The sequence below is a fragment of the Penicillium solitum genome (genome assembly GCF_028829755.1).
Source record: "Penicillium solitum strain IBT 25940 chromosome Unknown utg000009l_segment0_segment0, whole genome shotgun sequence".
NCBI lineage: Eukaryota > Fungi > Ascomycota > Eurotiomycetes > Eurotiales > Aspergillaceae > Penicillium > Penicillium solitum.
The window spans coordinates 3,176,558-3,191,767 of record NW_027072128.1 but is presented as its reverse complement, the minus strand read 5'-3'; the positions used below and the strand labels follow the sequence as shown (position 1 = coordinate 3,191,767).

The following is a 15,210-nucleotide window of genomic DNA, read 5'->3' as shown; positions in this document are numbered from 1 at the left end:
TCCTATCGGCACAAATTGGATTCTCCTTTTCCGCACAATTTTGTCCATTAAATATGCTCTAGGCAATGAATTTACGGTAGGTACTAAGCTCCTTTTGATACGTTTCTTCACAACAGAATATGGCAAGATAGAGGGGAAAGTAATCTTCTGGAATACAAGAAAAACAATACCTTATAAACAACGGAAGAAAAATAGAACCACCAAAGGAGCCGTATAGATGACAGTCCTTCGCGTAGAGTATTTTAAACAAGTCGGATAATATGAACCAAAACGCAATATCGGTTCTAAGTATAACGCAGAGGGTCTCAAGAGCATGAGTGATCGCCGATTCACAGCCATGAGTTCCTCTAACGATTTGTTGGGCACGGCGATTGAAATGACGAAAATTAAGCAAAGACCGAATATTAAGAAGGTAGCATATGTCTCAGATAACTCAAGCGGTTAGAAGTGAAGATTTCCCAGAGTTGGGGAAGTAGCACGGATTGTTCGAAACTATGCCCTACAGTGTAAATTCAACATCCTGTCCGCTCTCATGAGCTACGACGCTTCAAACCAAATATTGTAGATTTCTAAAGCGGATTGTCTATTGCTTCTTTACCCATACTCGAAACACCCTAATCTTCATTTGGTTAATCCATACATAAGTCATTATTATGGCGTCTACGATTGATAAGGGCCAGAAAGTGATGAGGGAGAAAGTTGATTGCTAAGAGAGAGCGATCTGACGACTATCTACCCATAAAGAGGAGGCACCAACTGGCGGACTAGAGTCGCACACCACAACAGTCATTCCGGAGATCCCTGTTTTTTCCCAAAGCGGGCCGCAGCCTAGCAGACACAGCGAAGGAAATAAGGTCTCAGAATGTCATAGCCTGCTTTGGCACATATGGTTCCTCGAGATACTGGACTTCGGCTTCAGTCAAGGAAACTTTCAAGGCATCCACAGCCTGGTCAATCCGCTCCACTGAATCCAGACCCAAGATCGGGGCTGCTCCACGCTTAGACAACACCCAAGCAGTGGCCACCTGTGCCATGCTAACCCCCTTTTCGGTCGCCAATTTTTCAACACGGCCTACAATGACCTTGGCAGTCTGGTCCTCCCCGTTACGGAAAAGTGCCTTCAAGAACACATCCTGTTCTTCGCGCTTGTCGGAGCGGTCAGTCCAGCCATGAGCCAAAACACCAGCCGCGAGAGGTGACCAAGGAAGTAGTCCAACGTTCGTAGCCTGGCAATAGGGGAACATTTCCCGCTCTTCCTCCCGGTATAGGAGGTTGTAGAACCCTTGCATAGAGATAAACTTATGCCAGCCGTGCTTTTCAGCTATGCTTTGAAGCATCTGAAATTCCCATGCGGCCATCTAAGATACAAATATTATTAGTTGCGCTAGACTTCTCTTAAAGGGTTGAGTTTGAATAAAAGCCATACCGAACTTGCACCGATATACCGCACTTTGCCACTTTCGATAACGTCATTCAGTGCCTTCATGATCTCCTCCATAGGAGTCTCCCGGTCCAAACGATGAATCTGCAGGACATCGATATACGTGCCCAACCGTTCAACGCTACGGTCGACTGCATCAAAAATGTGTTTTCTGGAGAGGCCAACGCGGTTGACCTGGTCACCGTCGTTGATTCCAAAGGTGCTTGCATTCAAAGGCCCGCGTGATTCGTCAACGTAGTGGAAACATTTCGACATGATCACGACGCGAGAACGAGGAATGTCGTACTTTGTCATTGCTTTGCGAAGAATCTCTTCGGAGGCACCATTCGAGTACGTGTCCGCAACATCCCAAGTGTTGATACCGCGATCGTATGCATGCTTGATGAGAGGAAGTGCCTTCGCCTCGTCCAACAACCATGGCTGCCAGGCGGTGTCACCGTAAGTCATGCAACCGAGGACGATTTGAGAGACTTTGAGGCCGGAATTGCCTAATCTATAAAGGAGTGAGCTAGTGCATACATGGCGCTAATATGCGGGACATACCTCACGTAACCAACTTTATCAGTGGATGCCATCGTGTAGTCCGAATCAATAGGGATTGAGAAGTAATCTGAGTGATTTGGAAAATAATTTGGGGGGCGTCATGGTGTATTTATATCGTCAAAATTTGGATCCGCCTTATCCATCCTCGTTATACTTCGAAGCAGCAAACACCGGAAAGAATAGGCTCAATTTTGGTTCATATCAGCCCATACCTCATCGCGACACAATTTCTGATACGGTATTTGCCCCCGTATTCTTGCACCTATCCTGTTCATTGGTAAGAGAGTACAGAAGTGCTGAACCTGTCATCATAAATATCTACCCAGCAGGAAATTTCGGACTTTAGGGAGTTGAATGGAGGAATTTGCCGGACATGAGGATGGGGGTACACCAGCGAAAGTTTAGTGTTTGAAAACGGCAAATTTTAACTACCTTGCTCCCCCGCTATTACTGCAGTCATCATCTTCACAAACTTAGTCTTGCTTTCTCTCCCACCTCTAGCCTATTTTTTGTATCCAAATCCAGCCAAATTCCATGAATACCACATTGGGTCCTCAGTCCTCTCTCACTGCAAATTCACCTGCCCTAAAAGCGAGTACCGCACTGCATTCCCGTCCGGCCTTTTGATGCTTGGGCCAATGTTACAGAATCGAAGGAACGAAGAAGAGAGTAAAAATACAGAAATCACTAGTATTGATTTCATTTCCCCCCGACCAAGCCATACTAATTTTCCGGGCTATGCATGTCCACAAATTCCGTAGAAAGCAGAGTGGACGTTGCAGTAAAAGCATGTAGACCTTTGATTTTCTCATAATGATTAAATATCCCCACCCAATTGAATCCACCGGGTGACGTTAGGCTTGTGGGGCGGCGCCCTTGCTGACGCCCTACTCGGAGAATGTTGTTCGGAGTTAAAAGATTTTCAAATTCGACGCAATATATTTCTGTCTTTCATATTCTATTTCACATACTTTCCATATACATCTTGGTTTGACAGGTCGTGCTCATCGACAAAACATGGCAGGCGAGAATGTGCTCATATTTGGGGGAAACGGCAGAATTGCTCGATCCATGACCAGTTTGATGCTAGATCGCTCATGGAACGTCACAAGTGTCGTCAGAAATGTTCAACAAAATGACAGCATTCTACGACTACGCGATAACCAGACTGGGAAGATCAATGTGCTGAACATGGATTTACGAAATATCAAGAGCCAGGCCGATATATCAGAGGTTTTCGAAACTGTCAAACCGACTTGTGTTGTCTTCGCAGCAGGTATGGCACTCTACATTTTCTAAAACAACAAGCGCCTAACCATTTCTAATTATGGTCAATCAGGTTCAATGCAGAACGTTTACGCCATCGATCGCGATGCAGCCCAACAAATAATCAAAGCGTCCACCGAAGCCCCATCAGTCACTAAATTCCTCATGGTTTCCTTTCCTTCGTCACGTCGACGCGCGGCACCATGGTGGGGGAAGAAGGATACTCACAACTGGAAGCAAGAAGTCAACGCCTATCCCGATATAGCCGAAGCTAAGATCCAAGCGGATGAGTATCTGGTTGCTATGAGCAAAGCGCGGGAATCTCGTTCCGGCTCTCCCTTCCAAGCAATCAGCTTACGGCCAAGTTGGCTCCGTACAGGACCACCTACGGACCGGGTGAATTTGGGCAAGACTCCTGCATTAGGTCAGGTGAATATCGCCGATGTTGCGGCGGTAGGAGTGAGTCTTCTGGCTCGGAATGACACTACTGGCTGGTACGATCTTGTTGAAGGATCCGATACTGTTGAAACGGCAGTAGACATGTGCGTGAAGAATGAGGTTAACTGCATTGAAGGGGAGGATCTTGATCGTATTTTGGCATTAGGGAATTAGCATTTTCTGTATGTATCTTTGTACATCGAAGTTTGACATCGAAGAAGAGCAGCATACCTTCGGGAGTTTTTCTCTCACGATGAGATCGAAGCAGCAAACTTATAAGATACCTCAGCAAAAAAGGTCTTCGTAGGTAACGCGTGGGGTTATTCGAGATGGCATCCAAAAGACGTACTTCATCAGTAGCATCAAGCTTCTTTGGTCGATCAGAGCGAGGGTTCGAAACATCAGAACGCCCTTCATTCTCTTTTTTAATCGTATAGCGGATTGTAGAGAGAGAAATCCATAGGTATCTTATGAATGCGCTTATACCCCATGAAGCTCACAGATCCTCCGTCTAAGAGCCGGGGTGAGCCCAGAGTGAGCAGGCATATCTGACAGCCTATAAAGATAGGTTGCAGGGGGGTATAGAGGGTAGAGATAGATAGTATGGTAGAAATAGGTCGAAAAACGCGAGATATACGCACCATAGGTGAGCTTCACTAGCGCGTAGTATAGAGTAACGAAAGGTGGTAGTATATAGGTGGGGCCAAAGGGGGTGTTAAAACTTTCTGTACTTGGACGTTGCAGTGGGTCTCTTTCATGCTTTCCCAACGCCTGCCTCAATGTACCAATCATCATAAATTACCGATTACTAATTTCGGTACTAGAAAGTAACACCCGTGGACGCCCTTGGAGTAAGGAGTGCTCGCTTGCCGAACTGTTTTTTACCCTCAAGCACCCCACGAAGCTTTCCCCCAAATTCATTGTAACCTAGCAAAGTTCCTTTTTAGACCATCTTCTGCATTCTTGATGAAAATAGCTTCCATAGAGCCTCGTTGGCAGTGACGGTAATTTTGCAAAGTTAATGACGTGGACTGATACTCACTCACTATTACAGCAATGGCTACTACACCTCGTTTTTAGGTTAGGTGTAACAAAACCTTCGTTGTCTCACCTTTGAATCATCCGCACCAGATCAGCTGTTAGTACGCATGATTCTTTTCAAATTTGCCGATGATGTAACAACGCATATCGGATTAAAGCTCAAATTCACGCTCATGTCATAGGCCACGGTGATTCATACTCATTTACATCAACTAGTGCGATAAACCAGAATCTAGATCCAGACCCGAGATATAGCATCAGCCTGAAGAGCTGCTTTTCTAAAGAAGTTGTCCAGGTTTTATGTCACAGTCACAAAAGCGATATCTTCCACTCTAAATCAGATTCCTCTTATTCTCCACGGCCTCAGAATGAAGTAGTAAAATCATTCCTCGCTTCGTTTGATGGATTCCCTGAAGAAAACAATGGGTTTCTCCTTACTGCATAGCTTAATATCTTCACTGAGGGCTTTGCCATGCTCGCTTGCCAGGGCATCCTGGCAGGCCTCAAGACTGGCCCAGGTGATATCTGTCTGAACACTGAAGGGAGAATCTTCCGGGAGTGCGAATACCTCCCACGATAGCAGGATCGATGGACTGAAGAACTTGGATGCCATTGTCATGTGTGTATTGACATAGTGGTCGATGTCTAGCTCCGCGGAACGTCGATAGAGGACCTGGGTTATGTCAAATTAGCTACTGGATGGAAACAGATAGGAAGGGGGAAGATATGGAAGTACGAACCGTACATGTGGCTGGCATTTTGTCTTCTGCCTGATCTAACAATGGAATTGGAGGTATGGATAAAGATGGATCAAATACGATTGATCTATGAAGACTGCAAGGTTAAGAAGGAGCTTCTTTCCAGGCTATATTTGCCCCTTAAGTAGGCGGTCTTTTTAGTTATGCCACTGGTACACTAATAATGTTCGGGACAATATAGGTAGTCGTAGCTCAAAGTGGATTTATCATTTTAAGCCTAGCTTGTTTTAGATCATATCCCGAGAAACTATCCGTGACAACGTGGCGATTAATCCGATTCTGAATCGTTTGATGACAAGATTCGGAAATCCGCGCTATGCTCGGAATATCGTGCCACACTTTATCTCCGGAAAGTCCGTCAAACCCAAGGTCCATCAGGGTCAGCCCAATCGTCACGTTTCGGGGGGCCTTATACCGGTACAATAATATTGGATGCTAGCTTGACCACAAATCTCTTTCAACGCGCTTGATGACAACTAATGTAGGCTCTAGTTCGTGGCAATCAGCTTTCGTAGGGAGGCCGGAGTTAAGCTGGATTTCTTTCTGGCCGATTTCTTGAATATAAGAACACCCTCAAATCAAATCAGTAAAGCCTTATTCGACCACACTGTCTTAAACTGGATTTGTCCTCTTCACTTTTTCCTCTCAACCCTGTCGCCTAGCATCATGACAACTCGCTATGCAGATGTTCACCAAAATCCCAACGGCCCCGGGGATGCCCGTCCAACGGCCCAGGAAGTTATTCGTGACGAGGGTCTGGAGGGCCAACTGACCGACAAGTCTATCCTGATCACTGGTGCATCCGCGGGCATCGGGGCCGAGACTGCCAAGGCGCTCTTCACCACTGGCGCAACTCTCTATCTCACTGTGCGGAATCTGGATAGGGCTAAACAAGCTCTGGGAGAGATGGCTTCATCTCCGCGAGTGCACTTGCTGACCCTGGATCTGGAGTCCCTGGCCAGTGTCCGCACCTGTGCAGCTCAGCTCCTCACCCTGACTACGACCCTCAATATATTCATCGCCAATGCCGGTGTTATGGCCATCCCGGAGGGTCGCACTAAAGATGGATTTGAGACCCAACTTGGGACCAACTTTTTGTCACACTTTTTACTCTTCCTCCTCTTACGCCCCGCGCTTTTGGCGGGTACCGCTGCTACCCCGCAGGCCAATTCTCGTGTGGTCTTCCTATCGTCCATCGCCCACCGGTACTCGGAGGTAGATTTTGGGAATCCCAACCTAGACGGTGCCTATGACAAGTGGAAGGCGTATGGACAAAGCAAGTGTGCCCTGCTATGGGGAGCGAACGAGATTGACCGCCTCTACTCCTCTCAGGGCCTGCGCGCCTTTAGCGTCCAACCTGGTGGCATCCAGACCGGACTGCTGCAGCACATGTCTGAGGAAGAGAAGACCAATCTCACCGCTAATCCGGCTCTGGGACCTCAGCTCAAGAGTCCCCCTCAGGGCGCTGCCACCCCCGTGTGGGCTGCCATCTCTCAATCTCTAGAGGGCATAGGCGGGAAATACCTAGAAGATGTACAGATCGCCAAGGCGTATATCGCGAGCGAGGGTCAGTGGGCACCCGGTTACTTTCCTCACGCTTACAGCCCCGAGAAAGAGAAGAAACTATGGGAGATGTCTTTGAAGATGGTCCATGAGGACAATTAGATCGCTTATCCTCTCAAGGGCATGTACCATTTCTGAATACCCTCACGTGAGCAAGCAAAGGTCGCTTATGTCAAAAGGGCATCATATGAAAATTGTGACAAGCCGGGTTATGTGACCCAGGCAAGGATATAGCTTAGTCTTGGTTGATAGAACAATATATCGGGTTTCCTCCTCTCATATGACTCCTACCTAGGTATAGATATGATGGATGATAAATGTGTAGCTACCATAGTCCTCGAACTTGTGGGAGAATGATTTAGGAAAAATAGCACGTATGAAAAGCAAGGCGTTCAGACGGTGCCTTCGGAGGCCCAAGGCATCTCGATCATTGCTGAACTCGCGTTCAATCCCGGCCTCTGCCGAAGGGATGGGTAGATAATCGCGAGCGGCTTTTGCAGAGTTCTCCATATTGTTTCCGACATCCCCGCTGGACGTGGATGGTCAACTTCACACGACACAAATGGCTCTGGAGGGTATTCTTTCTTAAGAAATTCCCGCACTTGCGAGACGATAAACCCCGAATCTTGCTCGCTCATTTGAGACACAATCAGAGACGATTTGATGCGCGGATCTAACACGGAAGCCACATAGTAAAGAAGGTTGTCGTCCATTTTTCTAGCAAACTTGTTCATCTTCCGAATGCCTCTTTCCACCGTACCGCGGATTTCAATATTCACGTCTTCAAAATCTCCCTCCGCATTTCGAACGTAATTTAACAAATCGTCCAAGCTCCAGTAAATTGGTAGACTTTCCACAATTGTTAGGCATACCTTTGAAACGGAGTTTGTGTAGTCCCAGAACGGCTTGAGGATCTTAGCTACTTGCTGAAGTGTCGACCATTCGTTATCGGTAAGCTGGAGGGCCTGAAGTTATAGATATATCCGCACAACCTGCCCCAGCTTAGTTTGTAGCCGAAGAGCATCTTGAATCATAATATACGTCGAGTTCCATCGGGTATCAACATCATAACTGACTTATTTTCCAGGTGATACTTCTTTCCAATCTTAGCGGCGCTGTAGGCTACGGGCGATCTACAGCGTCAGAAGTCGTATTTTTATGATTGCTCCTTTCGTGCTATGAATGGAGTTGAATGCTGGGCTAGTATGAATGGCCATATCGTCCAGGATCGCCTTTACTTCTCGAGCCGAACCAGCCCTCAAAGAAGCTAACACATCTTTGCAAATCAGATTGAGGATATAGGCAAGGCAAGGAATGAAGCTCGGTCGTCCGCGGAATCGCATTAGAGGCCTAATGCGAAAGCGGTCATCGTCATTATCATACTTCTTGAGGAGCTGGTCATGTAGGCTATCACAGAGCGTCCCGTTATTACCCGCATTGTCTCCTGTGATGGTCAGGAGCTTTGGCGCGATGTCCAGTTCGGCGAGCATCTTCAATACAACTTCCGCTAGATTCTCTCCAGAATGCGGCCCATTGATCTCGGTGAGCTCGAGAAGTTCATCTCGCTTTTCAAAATCGGGGGGTGATCCAATGGCCAAGGATACCCATTATCGTATCATTCCATTTGGGATGGGTGTAGGTAACGATCAAGTTACAGACGTCGAGGCCTGCGATATCCAGAGGATCTGTATCCCAAACTTCCCCAGTCGAGGTTGAGTAACTGCAAACTTGCGCCACAGTCATTTCCATGATCTCGGCCCCCTGCAGCTCAGGCAGAGCAATTGCTTCGCGCGAGCAGACTTGAGTCAAAGACATGGGCATCATGGGCATCATGGGCCCTGATGGGTCAAAGTTCCAAATATCCATAATAAGCCTGTAATTTCCTCGATACAATCGTGAATACCTCTTAACATTCAAGAATTGTGCATCCTAATATAGCCAGATTCATTTAATCCGTACACCATACGTTCTCGGATAGGTGCATAACTAACAGGTTAGTAGTTACAGGCGACTAAGTATGTATGCCACATAACTCTCTCATTGGATATTACCTCACCGCTTCTTTCATCGCCGGAGGCATATAGTTCTTTTGGGCTATGTTTTAAATGTCTTTTGAGATATCTACAAGGGCGGTAAAAAAACATACGCTATATAAAAAACTTTTCTACATAAAACCTTTGACTATATAATTAATTTCAATTTAGTATACTAATTCCAACTATATAAAGTGAGAGTGGATCTAAATTAACGCCTGGCAATATGAACCAGTGGCATACTTAGTCGCCCCTAGGTTGGACGCACTTCATTCCAGTCCATATCGTGATCCGAAAGGTGGACGACATCGTCCGTTCTTCGGGTTCTTTTCCGAGGTCCTTTAAAGTGCTGACTCAGCGCTACCATAAAAGCCATGGAGTTCAACCGGACGATGTCGTCCATCTCGCTGCGCGATAATTCGAATAGATTCTTGTCCTGCAGTTTTATTCCCCACAGTACATGGAGATGGACCCCGGTCCCAAGCAACCGGCCCGGCGCCGGGCATCAAAACAACTGGAAAGAAAGAGAGAGCTAGACAAGCAGACGCAGAGAATCAAACGCGAGACGGACAAGGACCGATTAATTCAGATCCAGGCTGATGTCCAGAAAATCCAACAGCAGATGGACAGCCTCCAGAAAACCATGGCCATGATTCTGGATGGGATGAACACTCTGCACAATACACATCCCAGCGCTCATCTTTCCCAATCCTCTTCAGTGTCCCTGCCGGTGGATATGTTCACCCCGCAAGATGGCAGGATCGCAGGTACGAGAGGAGACTCGAGCTCCAGCTCCAGTCCTAGCGGCCTGGCGTCGAATCCGGCCAACGGCGGACAAGCACCCCCGAAGCTATATGGGGACACAGATCGAAGTCTCTTGGCAGTGGATCGCAGCGTGGTATCAAGGGAGCTCAATCATTCGCCTGTCACAATAGGAAGTCTGCTTGGAAATAACGATTCTTGTGCTCCATATGCTCAGGATAGCGTGCAATAGGTTGCTTCGGCGTTACATCTGTCAGAAACGGGGACAAATCAAACGACACTTGACGTCCATCGCCAAACCCGGGAATGCTCCAGCAGAGCAGTCATCTCTGTGGATGATTCAAAAACTCCCATTACTATCTATACACACATAGACACTTTTCCACCGACCATATTCAAATATCGAGGTGTAACGCTCCCATTCTGTCTCTGTCAACCAAGGGTGTACTCCTCGTATGTAGACTGCTTCGAGCATACCGTCTACGATGCGGTGAATCAAAGCGCATGTTCAACCTCAAGCGCCACCCGTCCCATTGAGTCCACCCCCTTCCCGGTCTTAACTTCGTGGGAGAGGGGGACAACGTTGTATCTCGCATTTTATTCAAAATGTTGAAGCGAGAAGGCCTTTGCGGGATGGATGTATTGTTGGGGGGGGGGGGGGGGGGGCGCTATATCCTCCTCTATCGACTACTTCGTGTCAGTTCTACCATAATATGCTCGTCCGCATTCTCCCTCCACTTTTTTTTCTTTTATCATCTTCAATTGGACGCAGCAGATTGCTTACAAAGTAGTACCGTCTTTCCCCATCTCTCGAAACCCTCCAGGACGTACCGGAATGGTTTCAGCCGACTGGAATACAAAATAACACGCCTCATCGAATCTTTACCGACTTTATGCCATTCCCTCGGTTGCGCAACGCCATGGTTTCGGGCTCAGTTGAGTATACTCGAGAAGAGTTTGATATTGACTACGGCCGTTCTGTTTCGATTAACTGGCCCAGCTCGAAACCTTTGCTGGTTAGGAATGATTCCTTGGACGTGGTTCTAAACCCAGAGTTTGAACTACATGCTCTCAACTACAGTAACTAGTCGCTCAATGAGGAATTTGCGCTCAAGTATCCGCACATGGCTACGATGGCCACAATTAGATGATAACCTTATGGTGCAACGTGTACGCTAACTATAGTTAACAAGCTACTTTACGGAGTAACCGGTGGTCTTATACACTGGACGATATCGTATAGTTGGTATATGTAGATATTGACAGGCACTGTGGAACTCGGGGAATGTTGAATTTGTAGGCTAAAAAGAGCATCTAAAAAGAGCATCCAAAAGACCAACAATATTGGTAGACATATTCTATACTGGCAAGCACACCTGACATATTTATGCTTTATGTTTTTGTTATTGTTTTCCTACATGTGAGGATTTTCTTGTAACAAATGCAGGAATGACCTTAACGGGGGAGGTATCAAATAACTAAAAATAAACAAAAACAAAACGCCAGAACCAAGACCGAAATATGCCAATCCAACATGAACATGAGGCATCAAACAAAGCAAGCCCTTATATAGGACATGTCTCTATAGGGAGAATTGGACAAAACGAAATCAAACAGGCGGCTCGACTGTCTGCAGCGGAACATAACCCTCATCACCCCGACCAGCCGGCATAGGTTCCTTGCCAGTGACCAGAGACCAAAGTGAGGAGAAAACATTCCCAACCCGACGACGCAGAGAACGTGGGCTATCCGACAAAATACTTGTCGAAGCCCACCAGCTCCCTTTACGAGCATTACCGCGATGCCCCGCGCCAACCGGAGAGATTGCACCCGAGCGAAGCTCCTTCTCAAGACGTTCAACCTTCATCCAAGACGGGCGACGCCAGAACTTCAATAGAAGACTGCTAACAACAACGGAGACACTGGAAAGGGCCATGGCACCACCGGCGGCCATAGGTGGTAGCATGAAGCCCGTGAAGGGGAGGAAAAGGCCCATGGCGAAGGGAAGGCCGATGACATTGTACATGCAAGCCCATATCAAGTTCAACTTGATGCGTTTGAAGACCGAGCGCGACAGGGAGAGACTGGCTGGTACAGAGAGTAGATCGTCCGGACGCATCAGGACGATATCGGCAGCCTCGACCGCTACGTCTGTGCCGGATGCGAGGGCGATTCCGACGGATGCCGTGGCCAGCGCGGGGGAGTCGTTGATCCCATCGCCGACCATGGCGACGCGCTCGCCTTCTTCTTGGAGGGCGGAGACGATTGAGCGTTTCTCGGATGGGGAGACGGAGGCGCTGATTGAAGCGGTTGGGATGCCCACTGTTGTGGCGATTGATATCGCGGTTGAAAGCGTGTCGCCTGTTACCATGGAGGTTGATATGCCCATGCGATGAAGGGCCGCTACTGCCGCCACGGCTGTCTCTTTCACGGTGTCCCGGAGGGAGATGGTTCCGGCGTACTGGTTGTCGATTGCGACGTGGATGCGTGTAATTCCGGCTGCGGTGGCACCAGGCTTGGGGACGTCGGCTTCCGGGTCTTCGACAGGTTCCGCAGAGTCGGGATCTGCATCGGCAGGCACAGGGACGTCTTTAGACCGGAGGAAGTTGGCGTTGCCAAGGAGGACGTGGTGCCGGATACGCTGGCCACTAGATGTGGGTTCGACGACGGCAGAGACACCCTTGCCAACAGAGTTTTCAACGTCACCCGTGCTTCCTGGTAGCCCGTCTTCTCCGGGATGACCTGATTCGGTTATGGCTGCAGAGAAGATCGCTCGTCCGATTGGGTGTTCACTGCCTGTCTCTGCGAGACCGACAATAAGCCACCAGAGCTGACGGCGCCAGTCGTTCATTGTCCATTGAGGTTCAATTCGGGTGTGATCCACGCTCATCCGACCTGTAGTTAAGGTGCCCGTCTTATCAAAGACAACATGAGTCACTTTAGTGGCAGCTTCTAGCACAGCACCTCCCTTAACGAGGATGCCATGCTCCGCGCCGACGCCGGTACCAACCATGACTGCGGTCGGGGTACTCAGACCTAGAGCACAGGGGCACGCAAATACAATGACTGAGATGCACAGCTTCAAGCAAACCATGACTCGGCCACCACTGCCTGCCATTTCAAAGATTGTGGGCGGATGAGGCAGTACATGACTGAGGAACATCCAACCAAAGAATGTGATCAAACCAAGACCGATGATGGTGGGCACAAAGTAACCAGCAACGATATCAGCCATGCGCTGAATCGGAGCACGGCTCGTCTGCGCGTCCTGTACCAGTTTTACAATCTGGCTCAACTGGGTATCTTTGCCGACTCGAATGACTTTGAAATCAATGGAGTTTGTGCCATTCACAGTCCCAGCAATGATTTGACTGCCTTTCTTTTTGTGAATAGGTAGTGCCTCTCCACTGATCATACTCTCGTCAACATAGCTTTCGCCCCGGATGACCACACCGTCCGCAGACACCTTATCTCCGGGGTGAAGGATAACAATATCGCCGGCTTGAATCAGCTCGGTGGGAATGTACTTTTGATTTACAGTCATGTCTTCAGCCACCGTGGGTTGTTCAGTTGCGCCAGATGTAGGTTTAGAGTTCCAGCGCTCAGCCAGTTTCTCTGCTGCAATGGGATCTTCGTAGATAGTCGTCATAGATGGAGTCAGACACATGAGCCTAGAAAGAGCAGCGGAGGTTTGACCCTTGGCTCGGTTCTCTAGCCATCGCCCCAAAGTGATAAAGGTGATGAGCATCGTACTGGTGTCGAACACAGTGCTAGGACGCCTGTGGTCCATACTGCAAAGGGCCATGATCATGGTGAAACAGCTATAAAAGAAGGCAGTGGACGTGCCCAACATTATGAGAACGTCCATGGTTGGGGATCGATGCTTGAGAGACTTGAAGCTGGTGACATAAAATCGTTTGCCGATGCCGAACTGCACCGGAATGGTAAGAGCGAGACAGACCAGATCTCCAAGGTATAGGCCCGGGAAGATCGCAAAACTGCCAAAGTCAATTCCGGGCAAATACATTGGAAGAATCATGCTGATGAGGAAGACGGGAACCGCAAAAGAGGCAGCGATGATGAATGATCTTTTCCATTCTTGGATTTCCTTCGTTTTGGACAATGACTGTAGCTGTGCGTTGGTATCATCTGAGTCAACAATCAAGGCGTTGTAACCAGCAGCCTCGATCACATCCACAATAGACCGGATTCCGATTGCAGATGGGTCGAAAGAAACGACCATGCAAGAGGTAGCCATTTTTATTGATGCTGAATGAACACCGGGTTGCTGAAATATATTGTCTTCCAATGCTGTAGCAGAAACGCCATCTCGCAGCCCATGCAAGCTCAAATTGACCTGCTGTGTCTTTTTGGAAATTGACGCCTGGGCCTCTGATGACACGATCGACGCATCAAATCCGGCATCCTCAATAAGATCTGGGATTTTGCTGGCAGGCAGTATGGCTGGGTCGTGCACAACCACCGCCCGCTCAGCCAGAAGACTGATGTTGAATTGGATTACCCCATCGACACTGCCCAAGGCACCCTGGACGCTGGATGTGCAAGCACCGCATGTCATACCTCCGATTGCGACAGTGGTGACCAGAAGTCCAGATTTCTCTTCCGAGCCAGCCGGTGCAGATGGCCCCTTGGAGCCCATTATGGCGGTGTCCAGCACTCGGGCCCCGAAGCCTCGATCTTCAATGAGCTCTGCGATCTGCTCCGGTGTGATGATGCCTGCATCATGTTCCACAACGGCGCGCTCGGAAAGCAGTGATACATCTACGGAGTTCACCCCGCTGACACCGTTCAACCCGCTTTCCACTGCAGACGTGCATGCCCCGCATGTCATACCTTCAACCGCCAGGTTGGTCACCGAGAACCGCGTAGTCGGGGAAGAAGCGGGGTCAGGATTCCTTTGTTCCTCGGTCGAAAGTACTGATGCGTCGAACCCGCAGTCCTCAATCATCTCTGCGATTTTCGTAGGCGCTAACACCGACGGATCATGTTGTACAGCGGCTCTGCCCATTATGAGACTGACGGAAACGTCGCGCACACTGTCTATCCCTTGAAATGCTCCCTCGACTGCTGAGGTACACGCTCCGCAAGTCATCCCGTCGATTTTGATAGTTGTGGTGGCCATTGCGGATCGACTGGCCCCGCCGGCATGCGGATTTGTAGATAACATCTCGACGGTGAAGCGCGAGGCGAACACGGCGAGGAATGACGGGACTATATCATATGGAGGGTGTCCGACAAACTGCCTCCGACGCGATGGCAGAGGGTGATAACGTGCTGAGAGGGACGGATGGTCTCGGATGGCGTAAGATAACAGATCATTCCCTTGTTGAGCAGACAAAGGGAA

The 15,210-nt window shown here is 48.6% G+C and overlaps 9 protein-coding genes across 9 annotated transcripts; 4 read left to right on the top strand and 5 right to left on the bottom strand.

The window, feature by feature from the left end:
• Window positions 1-857: 857 nt before the first annotated feature.
• Window positions 858-2,016, bottom strand: N7455_012301 (aldo/keto reductase; the record flags this gene model as incomplete). The annotated part of the gene is made up of 3 exons (XM_065606858.1): window positions 858-1,358; window positions 1,427-1,934; window positions 1,985-2,016. 3 exons carry the CDS (start codon window positions 2,014-2,016, stop codon window positions 858-860), a joined length of 1,041 nt encoding a protein of 346 aa, XP_065460024.1.
• Window positions 2,017-3,001: 985 nt separating this feature from the next.
• N7455_012300 (uncharacterized protein) lies at window positions 3,002-3,862 on the top strand (the record flags this gene model as incomplete). Its single annotated transcript, XM_065606857.1, has 2 exons — window positions 3,002-3,260; window positions 3,324-3,862. The coding sequence occupies 2 exons, from the start codon at window positions 3,002-3,004 to the stop codon at window positions 3,860-3,862; spliced, it is 798 nt and encodes a 265-aa protein (XP_065460023.1).
• Window positions 3,863-5,111: 1,249 nt separating this feature from the next.
• On the bottom strand, window positions 5,112-5,487 carry N7455_012299 (uncharacterized protein; the record flags this gene model as incomplete). The annotated part of the gene is made up of 2 exons (XM_065606856.1): window positions 5,112-5,402; window positions 5,470-5,487. 2 exons carry the CDS (start codon window positions 5,485-5,487, stop codon window positions 5,112-5,114), a joined length of 309 nt encoding a protein of 102 aa, XP_065460022.1.
• Window positions 5,488-6,153: 666 nt separating this feature from the next.
• On the top strand, window positions 6,154-7,152 carry N7455_012298 (short-chain dehydrogenase/reductase; the record flags this gene model as incomplete). The annotated part of the gene is made up of 1 exon (XM_065606855.1): window positions 6,154-7,152. The coding sequence occupies one exon, from the start codon at window positions 6,154-6,156 to the stop codon at window positions 7,150-7,152; it is 999 nt and encodes a 332-aa protein (XP_065460021.1).
• Window positions 7,153-7,442: 290 nt separating this feature from the next.
• Window positions 7,443-8,084, bottom strand: N7455_012297 (uncharacterized protein; the record flags this gene model as incomplete). The annotated part of the gene is made up of 2 exons (XM_065606854.1): window positions 7,443-8,015; window positions 8,040-8,084. 2 exons carry the CDS (start codon window positions 8,082-8,084, stop codon window positions 7,443-7,445), a joined length of 618 nt encoding a protein of 205 aa, XP_065460020.1.
• A 99-nt stretch (window positions 8,085-8,183) lies between these two features.
• N7455_012296 (uncharacterized protein) lies at window positions 8,184-8,871 on the bottom strand (the record flags this gene model as incomplete). Its single annotated transcript, XM_065606853.1, has 2 exons — window positions 8,184-8,615; window positions 8,710-8,871. 2 exons carry the CDS (start codon window positions 8,869-8,871, stop codon window positions 8,184-8,186), a joined length of 594 nt encoding a protein of 197 aa, XP_065460019.1.
• Window positions 8,872-9,543: 672 nt separating this feature from the next.
• On the top strand, window positions 9,544-10,077 carry N7455_012295 (uncharacterized protein; the record flags this gene model as incomplete). The annotated part of the gene is made up of 1 exon (XM_040952875.2): window positions 9,544-10,077. One exon carries the CDS (start codon window positions 9,544-9,546, stop codon window positions 10,075-10,077), a length of 534 nt encoding a protein of 177 aa, XP_040817071.2.
• Window positions 10,078-10,738: 661 nt separating this feature from the next.
• Window positions 10,739-10,933, top strand: N7455_012294 (uncharacterized protein; the record flags this gene model as incomplete). Its single annotated transcript, XM_040952583.2, has 1 exon — window positions 10,739-10,933. The coding sequence occupies one exon, from the start codon at window positions 10,739-10,741 to the stop codon at window positions 10,931-10,933; it is 195 nt and encodes a 64-aa protein (XP_040816907.2).
• Window positions 10,934-11,454: 521 nt separating this feature from the next.
• Window positions 11,455-15,033, bottom strand: ctpA (Cu(2+)-transporting P-type ATPase CCC2; the record flags this gene model as incomplete). The annotated part of the gene is made up of 1 exon (XM_040952689.2): window positions 11,455-15,033. One exon carries the CDS (start codon window positions 15,031-15,033, stop codon window positions 11,455-11,457), a length of 3,579 nt encoding a protein of 1,192 aa, XP_040816866.2.
• Between the last annotated feature and the right edge of the window lie 177 nt (window positions 15,034-15,210).